We start from the raw sequence: 14,506 nt of genomic DNA on the forward strand, positions 1-14,506 counted from the left end.
TGATGCAGCCAGTGGCACTGAGCAGGGGGAGAAGGGAGGCAGCTCCAACGGACGGCACCTCTTACGTACCTCCGTGTTGACCCCCAGCGCCTTCTCCAGTGAGTACCGGTACTTCCCCATTCTCAGGGAGAAATCGCGGTAGTGCTTGTCCACCGTGGTCACCCATTTCCGTATCTCTGTGGCGTGGATGTGGCCCTTTTCCACAAAGCTGTCTGCCAGCTGGATCAGAAGTTTCACCTTCTCCTTCGTTTGCTGCACCAGGAGATGGCTTAACATTACTGGGTCACGTTCTTCTCGGTCCCCTTTGCCCCCAGCCCCCTCTGCTCTGCACATGCCAACTTTGTTACTCACCTTTTGGGTGGCTTAGAACAAATTATTAAAATCTCCTGTGCTGCCAGTTTCTTTACCCACAAAATAGGAATCATAAGAGCACCTGCTTCATGAATTATTGAGAACATTAATGGGCCAACAATGCCTACTGTTTAGAACATGGCTGGCACGCAGTAGGTGCTTAGTAGAGCCACTGTAAGAAACTTTGCTGTGGAACAACACTCTCTTCCAGGTGTGATATGGCTACAACTCTCTTGAACTGTCAGCAGCCCTGACCACCTAAAGGACAGCTGTGTAAAACTGGGTCTATTGACTTTCCATCATGGAGGAGAGGTCGGGCTTCTGAGGCCTAACCTTCCCAAGGATTTATAGACAGTTGAAGGTAATTAGGGGCGAAGTTCTCACAAGGCCATGCCAATTCCAAAAGATATATAAGCAGCTAGCAGTTGCTGGGGGCAGTGCCATTTCCTTCAGTGGTACAGTGGCTTGTAACTTTCCCATGTTCCTATAAGTACCCCTGTGAGTTCCTAGTGATTGGAACTGCTTCTTTGGTCTGTCACTGGTACCTTAACTAGGTGAAAGGCATTTGTTCATGTCTGCAGAACATGTAGAAAGTTTACACAACTAGTTAAGTCTAAACGTTAGCTATTGTTATTGATGTGAGATCTCTTATATTAATATAGCCATTTATTCACTTCTATGGTGCATGCTGTCATCATATATGAGGCTCACATGAGTTTTAAAACCTCTTTAAGAAGCATGGGGGGTGTGTGATGGATAAGTCTCTGAGCTAGACGCAAAAGCTTGAGGTTCAGTCTTTAGAGCTGGTCCTAAATGACACCATCAATAATGACAGCAGTGTTCGCCTCTGATCCCCTGTTCCTGGTTCCTGGCCCTCTCTGTCCCCAAGGCAGGCACTAATCATTTGTGAGCTTGTACAGGCTAGGATCTGATGAGTCTGACTAGCAGACTTCTATCTGCTTTACTGAGATTATTATTATTATTATTATTTGTCTTTCTGTCTGTTTGAGGGAGATATTACAGGCTAACCTGTCAAAAATCTGATGTGTGTTGGGTTAACTTCATTTGTAACAAGAATATGTTCAGGATTTCCTCTGTCTACAGTTCTCTGTAGAGAGCTGTGGGTTGGGCTTTGGGGATAAACAAAAGGAGAAATTAAAAAAAATATTCACTTGCCCCTATCTAAAATCTCCAGAGGGGACAAGTTTCCATACAAAATAGTTGACGGCTCGGGGCATCATGTAATTGAATGTCAATGTGAGAAGTATGTTACAGCAGAGGGATTTTTCAGTGGAGGAGAGGAAGGCAGAGCTATATGGGAAGGCAGGGAAAGCCTGCTGGGTAAGACATGGAAACGGAAGGGCGAGGACAGAAAACGCCTGCTCACCTTTTAGTATAGAAGTGTGGATTTTGAAACTAAAATTTATCAGAAATACCTGGGGAATCTTAAGGAAAAGGAAGTAGCATTTAAGTAATATGCTATAAGGGAAATGTTCTTTTGAGGAAAGTAAGTTTGAAAGACAGCAGATCTTTCCCATTTCGCAAGATGCAGAGTGAAAAAGCTGATAAGCCAGGCACCATGGAAAAGAAACCTGGTGTCATGGGGACCACTGAGAAGGGTGACCCTAAGGTGGCAAAGCCTGAGAGAGAGAAGCCTGGTCCTGGTTAGAGAAACTGACAGATACTCCCCAGCTGCTGTGTGTTCCAGAAAGTTCCAGCACCAAAGAAGTCCTCAGTGGCTAAATCCAAGACTGAGAAGTGGAAAAAACAAAGAGAAGATTCAAGCCAGTGTCACAAACTGTTCAGGGATAATGAGAAAGCTGGTGACCAGTGTCCCAAACTGTTCAGGAATCATGAGAAAGCTGGTGGCCGCGAAGCTAAGCTTTGTGGGATGCACAGATTATCATCTCACTGACAGTATGCATGCAGCTGCTGAGCCACAGCAAAAGCCCTTCGGCCAGTGTGTGAGACCAGCACGCCATCAGCATTCTGGGATCATCCTTACGGAATACCAGGGGATCAAGAGGGCGGTTTTCCTCACACAGCTGTAGTGGCTTGCTACTTGTAACTGGACCTCCTCCCTCAATCAAGTCCCTTTGTGTAGAACACATCAGAGGCCCTGTCATTGTCACCTCCATAAGAATTAATATCAGCCATATAAAATTCCCAAACACACTGATGTTACTTCAAGATGCAGCGATAGCAGCCTCGGACACCTGAAGTGGGGTCCTTACCACAGAAAGAGAAAGATGAGCTCACAGAACATCACATCATCACATCACAAGGCTGACGTTCTCCTCGGCAAGCTTTGCCAAGGATCAAAACTATTCCTCAGTACCTGAGCTACATGCACTCCATCCTCTTGCTAACAAATGGTATTCACCCTGACAAGTGAGTGGGCCGAACTTCTTATCAAGAACCTAAGCAAACAACGGGTTTATCACAAGAAGACAGCAGGGCCCCGCTTTATCCCACCATTCTAGCCTCTGAAAGTCCTGACTACCCCACACACCCCTTTCCAGGCTCATCCATGGCCTTCCTAAGAGTGCTGTGCTGGAGAGGAGCGGAGGGCTGCTCTCCCTGATGTGTGGCCAGGGCACAATACAGTTAGTCTCTCCTCTTTCAGCATGGTGGGCTGCCAGGGGCTAGAGTCAAGGGCTGGAAGGGCTTGGGGTTGAATAGAAGAGGTGGGTGTGAGGCTTGGAGGAATATCCATCCGTGAAATGGCAGTAGTAACCATGCCAGGACCTGACTAAGACAGGAAACCTGGGATCCCGAAGACCTGCATGCCATTTCACTCAGCGTTTTTACTTTTTTCTTGAGGGGTAAATTTAAAAAAATTTGTTATTTTCTTAAAAGTGGCTAATTTTTGTTCTAATAATCAAGAACCTCTTCTTATAGAAAAGACTTAGAAGTCACTATTTTCTGCTCCTGGTCAGGTGGCTTGACTGAAGCTAGTGGAACCTAGAACAGAAGGCATCAAAGCTGACTGGGATCAATAAGGACAAAAAGCCTGTGACTGAGGTTATGACTGAGATTTCTCTATGTCCTCACAGAGGCCGGGGGTGAACCGTCAGCAAGCAGTGTGGTAAAGCTCTACCCCACCTGGATCTGCCTATCTTTGCAGGAGCCATCTTTGAGGTTCTCCACTGCTGAGGCATAGCCATGCCGAGTGTCACCCCATACATAGTGGGAATGGCACCTATGTATCCTACCCTCTGGCAGGCAGCCTTCCCTGCCAACAGGTGGGTATAGTCCCACAGTTCCATGTACAGGCCTCCATTTTAGCATGTGTCCTCTTCAGTGGGCCTGAAAGCTCAGTCTTCCACCTTACTCCTCTGTCCATCCTCACTGGCTAGCTCAGTCTATCTAGTGTTTTAGCTCTAGCTTTAGCTTTAGTTTCCTGCTGCATGAGCAGAGCTAGACCAATCACCCCGATGGGGTACCAAGCATGACCATGCCCCCACCCTCCACCCACAATTATACAATATGAAACCATGTGACCTGTCATGTTCCTGCCTGCAGCTGATGAGATCAGAGGCCAAAACTTGTCTCAGAAGGGTAGCCTCTCAGTGTGGGTAATGAGTTTTCGGTGTCCTGGCTTTTACAAGTCTGTTTAAAGAGGGGCCGTGGCAGCATGGTGGCTCAGCTGAGGGCATTTCTCTGGTGATCTGAACTACAGAGACAGGGGTGGGTGGGTGGGGGACACTGCAGAATAGAAGACAACCACAGAAGAAGGGCAGGGAAAGTAACCAGTAGAGACTTTGGAGGTAGAAACAGGAGGACCACGTGAGTGCTGAGGTTTGTGCAGCGCGGGTTACACAGTGAACTCCCTGCCTCTCACGGCCCTTCAGACAGACAGGAGCTTAGCACTACTAAGTATGTGGGGACGCTGGAAGCTGCACACACTGCCGGTAAGAGCTGCCTCAGAATTGGAAGTTCCTCAAAATTAAACAGAGAGGCACAGGATAGCCAAACCATTGCACTCTCACGTGTACATACAAGAGGACGGAAAGAACATGCTCACAGGAGACTTGGACATAGGGTGAGTGATAACATTATCCATACAACCTCCAGACTAAACACCAGTCATGTGATAAACAGGAAGTAAATATCCATCAGATACATGGCAGAGCTAGATCTGCATAATGAAATATTATTTAGCCATCAAAAGAGGTGACAGGCTGACATATTAAAGCACAGGTGAATATAGAAAACGTTATACTGAGGGAAAGAAGTCAGGCACGGAGGATTGCATATTAAATGATTCTATTTATGTGAACTGTCCAGCGTGGGCATATGCCCAAGGAAAGAAGGAGACAGAAATTACTCCTAATGTATATGGGGTTTCTGGAACTCAGCTGGGGCTCCCAAACGTACTAAAAAATCCCACTTGATTGTAAAAAAACAGAAAAAAAAATTGAAAACCACTTTGTTTTTAGAAAAAAACAACGGAGCTCTGTTAGATGCTGAGAAGTTCAGCTTCCCTGTCATCAAGTACCTTTTCCCCTATAATTTTTGAAACAACAAAAAGTATCATTTGTACCCTTCTAACTAGATTGCCTACAGGCGCACCACAATGTGCAATTGTGTGTCCTTATCTTCACCAAACCTGTCTCATTTTTATTCTTATATTTGAGGGCTTATATAAAATTGCCTTTCTATATTCAGTGTTTCTTTGGCTTGATCTCATCTTTGAGGCAGGGTATAATAATTCAGCATAACTCCTTGCACTATGCAATTGTGAGGGCCACCATCTGTCACTCAAGGTCAGCTTGCTCTGCACAGCAAGTTCACTTCACTTGTTATAAAGACGAGAAGCCAGAGCTGACTGTTTAAGCTTGTTTCTGGGCGGAGCTGGGAGTTGGGCTGAGGCGGGGCAGGAGGCTTCAGTCAGAGTCTCCTTCTCTGAGCTGAGGAACATCCAGTAGCTATTCTGACACTCTGAGATGGAGACCATGCTATATGGGACCACGGTAACTACAAACAGACACAGTTCAGCTGGGAGGAAGACAGAAAATGGAGAGCCAAGCTAGAAAAGTCATATTAACATAGACTTGAGTGCCACAGTTCTGAAATCTAACCAACATTCCTAATGTTCACATATGTTTGTGACCTCCCTTGCATGCTAATGCCGTGCTTGGGGAATACTGGAAAGGTGAATTAAGGAGGTTCTTGTCTTTAGGGATATTGTAGGAGATATACCTGCAAGAGGCTCCTTGAGATATTCAGGCTAATATAGGAGATAGCCCTGCACAAAGACTCCTGGAGAAAACAGGACTTGCGTCAGCTCTCAGAAGCCCGTACACATGAGGGCTGAGCACCCCGAGGTGTTTAGCAGGGAGATGGGACCACAAAAGAGGTGGCGCTGGACTGGAAAGGACACTACCACTTTCCAAAGCACAAACTAGGAAGAAAGGACACTATTTTTAGTGGAAAAATTGTATGGGAATGGTATGTGATGGGTCTCAAGGACAGTAAGAAAGCACTCTGCTGAAGTCCAAGCTAGAGCAAAGGAACAAGGGTCAGGGAGCTGTGGTGTGGGGGGCAGGGGAGCTGAACACATGGAAGTTCCTAAGAGATCCTTTAGAGATAAGAGGAGTGGGATGGATGAGAAGGAAGGAACGGCCAGGAGAAAGCAATCTAATGAAGACACTGCTACAGTTTAGAGTGAAGAGGACAGAGCTACGAAGCAGACTGTAAAGGATTAACTAACAGGACCGAATCCTCTGCATTTCCACTTTGTCTATAAACAGACTCTGCTCCCGAGGCATTCCGGCTACCGCTGTCGTCCACCCACACAGGTGGAGTTGATACCAGCACCTCCTGTTGATGGTTCATTACTGACATCATGAGTACAGGACAGAGAGACCCAAACTGGAGACCTCAAAATCCACTTTCATGGAGATTTGAGCCGGGCTCTGTTCTCCTGCTACGGAGTAGTTATGCCGTTTCTCTAGCTGGTGTTGACATGAAGCTCCTATCTGAACTCACTTCATGGTAGGCAAAAGGCCCCAGAGCTCCCAACAATGCAAAGCCGCCTAGCCAATCCTCAGTTCACAGCACAGTCATAGTGTGGACACATACTTTGGAATATTGGCTCAGGGAGCAGGCTAAGCTTTGTTAGAGCTTGAGGAGCACGTGGTACAGAAGGGGCTTCTGCAGAACACAGGATTAGTGTGTTTTCCTCTTTGTCCCTCAAGCAAATAGTTCTCACCCCGAAAAGAACATCTTCTATGTATGGAGGGATTCCACAAAAAGCAGGCAGATAACTAGGGCATTACAAAGAGAGGTCTATTAACTTCTCATTCAAAACAAGGGTCCTCCAAATGCTGGCTGTGAAAACTGATCTTAAAAAAAAAAATCAGCTTTTTTTTTTTTTCATAGTTGAACATGCACGTGACCTTTCACCTTATCAGCTCTGAGAAAACAAAGGAGATCCCAGAATGTGGAGAGTGGTGAAGAGGTGTATTAGCAACGGATGCCCTGTTTGGAGATGTAATTTGGGAAGAACTTAGGTTCCAAAGGAGACGATCCCACACAAGCTTTCCTTTGCATCTTGGACTCCACGGTTCTGCATGCAGAGCCCGCTACTCTTGTTTCCATATGGAAAGTTTCCCACTGAGGGAGCCCTAGGAGGACCCAGGGAGAGCTGGGACACTTCCTACCTTGGCAGGCACCCTGAATTCTCCGTACTCTTTCAGCAGCTCCTGAGTCTCCTCCGTGGTCTCTCCGGTGGAGGTATGTGTTGAGAGGTAATATTCTCCTGTTTCTTGGATCCAGTCCAGTGCCTGGGGGAGGAAGCACCACCATTAGTCCCCAGAAGGCAGCTCTCAGTGGGGGAAACATGCCACACCGGGAGGAAGGCTAATGTTGGGGACCCAGGAAACGTGACAGGATGGTGGGTATGTAGCTGTGAGGGAGTTTTGGGTTTTGTTTTAAAATTTATGGAGGCTTTCGTTTGAGTTGGGACAGCTCACCCCAAAGCAGTAAACTGGGGACTATCATATGTCAGACTCAGTATTTATGAATAAATTGGGAGCTATAACAGGTCAGACCCAGTGAGTTGAGTAGCTGTGTATAAACTGGGGGTTATTATAGGTCAGACCCTGTGAATACCTGTGCAGCCCATCATATCAGCTGGTGTCAAACTCAGGACTGTATGCTAGAAAATCCAAATTATGGACAAGGGGAAACCTGTTGTCCTTTATCCTGCCACCTCCAGCCCCCTGGCTTAACTCTGCCAGTGATCTCTGCACACGCGTCAGCAGTGAGGCAAAGCCAAGGGGAGTTCTGGACATACCTGCTTAGCACTGCGCTCAAACACCACATATTGCTGACACTGGTCTAACCGCCGCTTCTTCAAGGTCCAGAAGTGCAGGACACGATTCTCCCTCTGCAAGAGCTCGCTCAAGATGGCTGTGGGCAAAGCAGGTGAGCAGTGTCATGGGAAAGCTCTGAGCAAAGTCCCAACTACTTCAGTCCCGTTACCATGGGGACTGGAAAGCTTCCCTTTAGGCCTAAAGCATCAGCAGGAAGGGAATAAAAGCTAGAGAAAGATACAGCTCCCCAGAAGGGACCAGGAGTGGGGAATGCTTGGTAACAACCTGTTTCTGAGGATCCTGTCGATACACTACAGAGACCCTGGATTTTCTTCACATCAGTCAGTCCTTATGGTAAGAGAGTTTGGAAAGCGAACCCTGAGACAACAACTGACAGTTGGTCTGGGGCCTAGCGAGGCTCTGTGAGGACCCCTAGGCATTCCCCAGGGGCTCCTGGAGGAGAGGCAGACATGGGTGGCAGTGAGAAGGTGGGGGCATTAGGGTGGCCCCTGACGTATGGAGTCTACCATACGGCACTTGAACAGCAGAGCCACCGTTAGAAGCCTCTGGGCAGAGGGTGGGTGGAAGCTGGGTGGGAACGGGGGCTACGTGTTGTCTTAGGCCCGAACTCCACACAGGTGTCCATCTGATCCCAAAGAAAGGCTGAAAGCTCTTCTTATGTCACCCGAATGATACTGTATTTGAGAATATATGTAAGGCATCTAGCATGACAAGGGAGCCGTGGGTCGTATCTAGAACTGTCATCTTGTCTCCTCACTGCTCTTAACACTGTCTGGTGACCTTGATTGATTTCCTGAGTGTCTTAAGTAGTATGCTCTATGCTTGAAGCAAGCAAACTTATTTTGTCTGATATCTGCTTCTTGTTTTCTGCAGACTTTTAAATATATGGTATTAAATATGCTTGATAAAATATACAGTAATGAGAATATATAGATAACCATGTTTACTAAGTATTCACTATGTGTCAGGCACATTTTCATAATACTCATGCTGCATTATGGTGATCCCCACTTTGCAGGTGAAGAAACCGAGGGAAGGCCTGAAACTTATGCACCTTTAGGAAACCTACATAACCATTTCAAATCATGGGATGCTCTGGAGAGTTTCAGGTGCCACTGTCCCCTCTGCCCCCTTCCTGTGAGCTTCTGCAGGTGGAGGTCTACCCAGCCCCCTCGGGTGCCTGTCCCATACAGTGTGGGTGTGAATGTGGGCTCTCAGTGGTTGGCCTCGCCCATGCTGCTATCTGCAGAAGTCAGAACCGGTGCTCTGATATGGAGTATGCCACCCACATTCAAAGGCAAAATAACATGTGGGGAAGGAGCTCGGGTTCCTCCTCCAGTTTAACCCTTTCCAGGGATTTGGACATCCCAACCTCTGGACATATCTGAGCAGGGAAGGGGACTCTATATAAAGCAGTCCACTGATCTGCAATCTGACCATGGTGTTCCTAAGTCTGGCTCACCAAGTCAGTCCAGATCTTCTCCTTGTCCTTAGTCACCAGGGCTGTGATTTTTCTAACTGGACAAGAGGATGGAGATCTGTCTGTCTATCTATCTATCTATCTATCTATCTATCTATCTATCTATCTATCTATCTGGTTTCCTACACCAAGGCTAATTTCTGTGTGGCAAGTGTAAACAAGGAGAGAACACAAAATGATAATTTAGGCCAAATGTTTTTCATATCCTCGCAGACTTTATAGCATTCAAAGAGATAATGAAGGTGACCTAGAGTAGTAGTTCTGTAAATTCTACCTGCATACAGAATGCAGGTCTGACTCTGTAGATCTGAGTGAGTCCGAAATTCCATTTGTATTAGTGTCTGAGTGGTGTCAGTGTTGCTGAACTGGACACCACGTTTTGAGCAACAAATGTTTAAACAACCTTTCTACTAAGCAGTGTGGCCCAAGACTTGAATATAAATGAAAACAAAACAAAACAAAACAAAACAAAAAAGTAAAACACAAAAAACCCAAAACCCAAAAATCCAAAAGACCAAAAACCAAAAAAACTTCAACAACCTGGGGAAATCTTTTAGCATGCTAAGAGACAGTGGACCACCAGGGCCGGTTTAACTCCACACCAGACTGTGTCTTCTTAAGGGAGAAGCCTGAGAGGACGTGAGAGCCGTTGAGAGGGGCCCAGGGTCTGTGTGGCCGGCAACTGAAGCGAGCTGTGGCATTGCAGGCTTCTTACTCACCTTTTACTTGCTGTTCAGGCCCCCTGGTGTGGCTGGCAACACTAGGCATGCTCACATTGTTCCTGTGGATGTACTTGAGGAATACCTCGGCGTTCCGCCTTGCCAGAGTACAGGCCTAAGAGAAACAAAGACGTGAGGCCCTGTCTCCAGTCCACAAGTGGCACTTAAGACATGCACAGAGGTGCCTTTTTAGAAGCATTAGGGTCTTGACGATGATGGGGATACTGGGGGAATCCAGAGGGAGAAGAGTTCTGGAGGTCACTTCCTGAGCGCTCCTTTAACCAAGTGCTTCCTTTTCTGTTTCAGGCTGACATCAGAACGCAGCTGACTGTGCTGACTGGCCATTGCTAATCTTCACGCCCAGCCTGGTTTTCTTCTTTCACAAGAATGTCTCTTACATGACCACCATTGAGAACCCAGGAAACAGAAACCCACTTTAGCACATCCCATTTAGCAAACACACCTGATAACGTAATTCTAAATCTAAACTTAAATTGCCAACAGTTTTCAGATTTATTTGATTGCCAATCACGTCCCCCTTACCTAAATAATACTAACAAGTACTCTCTGGTTGGGAAAGATCAACCTCCATAAAAGAATCAGAACCACTGAAGGCTCCATCAGCACGGCTGGCAGAGAGGACAGGCCACGCTCTCCTGGTGATGCGTAGGACTGAGGGTGAGGAAGAGCAGCAGCAAAGAAGCCCTTCAGATCTTGAAGCCAGATGTGCTGATGGAGTAGTCCTAATGTCTCTTAAGCCCACATAATTTATGAATTTCTCTAAAAATCAGTTTTCTCCATAGCTATAAAACTAGTATAGACTTGCTTCCAAATTTTAAATTAATAATTTAATAGTATATTAATGAATTAAATTATCTGTAGATCAAGTTAAGTTTTAGAATCTTATATTTATCTTTTGATCACACAAATTATATAATTACAATGATTATTATGTAATGAATATAAATTTAAACATTTTATGCTTTTATGATTACATAAAAAGTAGCAACAAAGATGGATCTGGTTAAAGCCAGTTGATGGGCCCAGCAACTCACAGGCTAGTGAACCAAAGCCATTAGTGTTAGTGTGAGCGTCTAAGGCTAAGGACTCTAGATGAATCAATAAATGGTAAACAGAAAGCTGTGTACCATCTGTTGGGCAGAGAATTCCCATGGTTACAGGGAGTTTTTCTCCACAGCTTTAGGAATATATGAAAAACATCAGCCCAGATGGGTTTCTTTTTTCTTTAAAAGAGTCATTTAATTTTATGAAGAAATAATCTTTCCTTTTTCTCTGCGTGCAGATGTGCGATGTATGTGGGGTGTGCATGTCCACACCTGCATGTGAGGAGGCCAGAGGAGGAGGCTGGGTGTCCTCTTCAGCCACTGCCAGCCTTGCCCTCTTGAGACAGCATCTCTAAGAGAACCAGAGCTAGGCTGGCAGCCAGCAAGGCCCAGTGACCTTGCTCCTCTGTCCTCACCGGTGCTGGGGATATGCAGCCCGTGAGGCCATGACTGGCTCTCTACACGGATGCTGAAGATCTAAACCCAGGTCCTCATGCTCACACAGGAGGTGGTCCCGCTTGAACAGCAGGTTCTCTCCCCACCCCGACCCCCAAGCCATTCCTGGTCCCGAGAACACATTTATAACTCTACTTGAAACCCTTCCCATGCTCCTTCAATTACTTTTAATTTTATTTGGTAACAGTGAAACTTTTAAATTATTTTAAGCTCTGTATGGGAAAATTTCTACTGATCTGTATTAGTTTAATCTGCTTATTCACAGTTTTGACCGATACCTGTGTAGGCACCAGACAGTAGGAAGGAGGGTGGGTCCATAAGGGGCAGGGGGGAGGGGGGGTCTTAAGGAAGAAACAGAAAGATTTGGTGGTCAAGAGGAGAAGAGCTCTAATAAAAAAGGCGGCTTGTTATAGAAACGTGACTTCAGTGGTGGTATGTCAGGGAACACAAATTCTCTCTGAGAAACTCCAGTGGGGGAACAGGGAAGTATTGGGGAGAGTGGAGCCTGTGGGCCAGCCTGAACGGGGAAGCAAGCCTGCTGCTGGGGGACTTTCAGGAGGACTTCCCTTGCTACTAAAAGCCCATGTGGACCAGGCCTGGTTCCCCTCCCTGAGACACTAGGGCCAACTCAGAATCCCCCCCCCCCCCCAGGGATTGTGTTTCTGCTTTCACATTGGAGAAACACATTCTATTTTCACACAGGAGAGTACACATTGTGATATTTATTGTTAATTGAAAATTGCTAGATTGATAAATAGTGTCTAAATTTATTGACCCTAAATTTTGCAATATCTACTTACAGAAGGTTCATTTTAATGACTTCATAAGTAGGCATATACTCTTCAGCCAAGAGATTATTTTAGGGTTAGGGTTATTGTAAAATGATAAAGTGTTAGCCTGAGCCATGTTCAAACCCTAGCATTATAAAAGAAAACAATAAATTATTTTTTATAAGCTGAATATAAGTGAGTAAAAGCATGTGATCTTGGATTCTAACAGCTAACACTGCTGTGGCAATAGTAATGTATGCTCTACCCGATGATACCAAAAAGTGTCAAGAAAGAGATGGACATGTAAAAGTCAGTTTATGGCTTTACACATTAACCAGGAGCTGTGTCTTCAGCCCCTTCCCTCTTTACATGAGAGGCAGGCAAAGGGAAGCCTTGATGAAGGTGGGTGCTGGTGAGAGGCGAGGGTGAGGCTGGAATCTGAGACCTGTGTGACAGTATACACTGACCTTCAGGAAGGCCTCCTTCTGTTCCAGGTGCTTGCTGAGGAGTGGAATAACGTGGTCCATCTCTGCCGCTGGCCCCAGCTTGTCTCTCCCACCACACCAGTCCTCGTCTCTCCGGTACTCCTGCTCCAAGCTCTCCAGAACACTGCACACCTGGGGAATCATGGACGAAGAGGCTCGTTAAATAAACTGCTGAGTGGGTATTCTCTGCAGACTTCTGCAGCAGAACTTTAAATACGACAGTGAAGTCCAGCTGGAGATTTAGAGCAGCCACTCCTGGGATATTCTGAACAGATATTCTGAGAACCTTGTGACTGGAGGTGGAGATTTGTGGAATTGTCTATTTACAACTGATGGCTAAAGGCTGAAGCTATAGGGGTTGATAAAATCACTCAAGAATATGATGAAGAGTGAGAGGTGAAGAAATAGGCTGGATATTTGGGGTCTTCAAAGTGTTATTATATATATATGTATATATATATATATATATATATATCACAGAGACATGCAAAGTGATATGTATATATACATATATATATGTAACATATCATATACATGCATAATACATAGGATATATATCACATACTTATACACACATATATGAGATATATATCTTATACACATATTCATATGCATGAATGTATGCATATATTATGTTATATAGCTCTATATTGTTGTAACCCCATGATCACTATGAATTATGTAGACCAGGCTTGGTTTACATACTTAATGGCTTGCCTCAGCATCTGTACTTGTCTGTCAGTCAGGAGCCTCAAGCAGAGGTGAAGTGAAAAGCTACCTCCCTTGTGTGATTTATGGGCCATAAGCGAAAGTCATCTTTCAACTCCCCTGGGGACAGATGTTCAAAGTCCTACCATAAGGCAGGGACATCTTTAGCATCCATCTTTATTATAAAATCACATTTCTTTCTGAGGGAGAATACATTTGAGTTAACTTCAAAGACGTAATTTTTTTTTTTTTTTTTTTTTTTAGTTATAAAAATTCAGAGGGAACATGCTGAGGGACCTTATAAATGACCTCAGAAGGAAACAGAGCATCAGAGAGAGTCCACAGGAAGAGTTAGGTTGAATGTTACAGTGGGAGTCTCATGGCCGCCTGGTATCAGTGCATGGAGAGTAAATAAAAACTCAGCAGACACTTGCCTAATAAGCATAAGAAGACAGCTTCCATTCCAAGCATGTCAAAACCAACCAACCAACCAGAGAGCAGAGCCTCCGAATTTCTACGTTTTCCTTCAACAGCTTTGGGTACTTGTTGGTCACAGAGTTGGGAGAATAGCTATCGCCATCTCAGCCTTCTCTGAAAAAGTCATTCTTCTCGGTAAAGAGTCTGTCTGTCTGCTTTTGAGACGGGGTCTCACCAAGCCCAGGCTGGCCTTGAATTTGCTAAGTATTTAAAAGTGACCTTGAAATTCTGGTCAAGGGCTTTATGCACGCTAGGCAAGCTCTCTACTAACTGACCTACATCCTCGCCCAAGGATGTGGTTTTCGGACAGAATGTTCACTGAGTTATGAACTCAACTGAACGATGACTCTGGCAGAAGCCCCTCCTCATGCTTGCCATGTTACGAGAAGTCTGTCCCCAATCAAAAGACGACTTGTCTAGCCCCCACCTTTCCTACTTCTCTTAATGCAAGACACAGAGCATGCGTGCAAATTCATGTCTTGAGAGAAAATAGTTAACAAAACATGCAGAGATGTCAAGACTAAGATTCTTGTGACCTGTTCCACAATAGGACAGAATCAAAGACTTGAAGAGGTCTTGTACAGTAGATTCTGGGTGCTTTTGACTCTGAATGCATTTTAAGTGGCTGCTGATCAGGGAGCATGAGAGACACA

General features: G+C 45.4%; 1 protein-coding gene and 1 long non-coding RNA gene across 25 annotated transcripts in view; one reads left to right on the forward strand and one right to left on the reverse strand.

Annotated features, from left to right (window-relative positions):
* Nucleotides 1–14,506, reverse strand: part of Kalrn (kalirin RhoGEF kinase) — a 606,229-nt gene that overhangs the window by 227,742 nt on the left and 363,981 nt on the right. For all 24 annotated transcript variants that reach the window (XM_029470420.1, XM_029470427.1, XM_029470426.1 and 21 more), the window contains 5 exons: nucleotides 12,651–12,800; nucleotides 9,894–10,008; nucleotides 7,655–7,770; nucleotides 7,020–7,142; nucleotides 70–252 (listed from right to left, as the gene is read on the reverse strand). In XM_029470420.1, coding sequence (XP_029326280.1) covers nucleotides 70–252; nucleotides 7,020–7,142; nucleotides 7,655–7,770; nucleotides 9,894–10,008; nucleotides 12,651–12,800 — 687 coding nt within the window. The remainder of the gene's footprint in view (nucleotides 1–69; nucleotides 253–7,019; nucleotides 7,143–7,654; nucleotides 7,771–9,893; nucleotides 10,009–12,650; nucleotides 12,801–14,506) is intronic.
* Nucleotides 7,973–10,257, forward strand: LOC110311840. The gene is made up of 3 exons (XR_002380001.2): nucleotides 7,973–8,027; nucleotides 8,713–8,803; nucleotides 10,200–10,257. It is a non-coding gene; the product is annotated as an uncharacterized LOC110311840 (long non-coding RNA).

Source organism: Mus caroli, chromosome 16, assembly GCF_900094665.2.
Source record: "Mus caroli chromosome 16, CAROLI_EIJ_v1.1, whole genome shotgun sequence".
In the NCBI taxonomy this organism is placed as follows: Eukaryota; Metazoa; Chordata; class Mammalia; order Rodentia; family Muridae; genus Mus; species Mus caroli.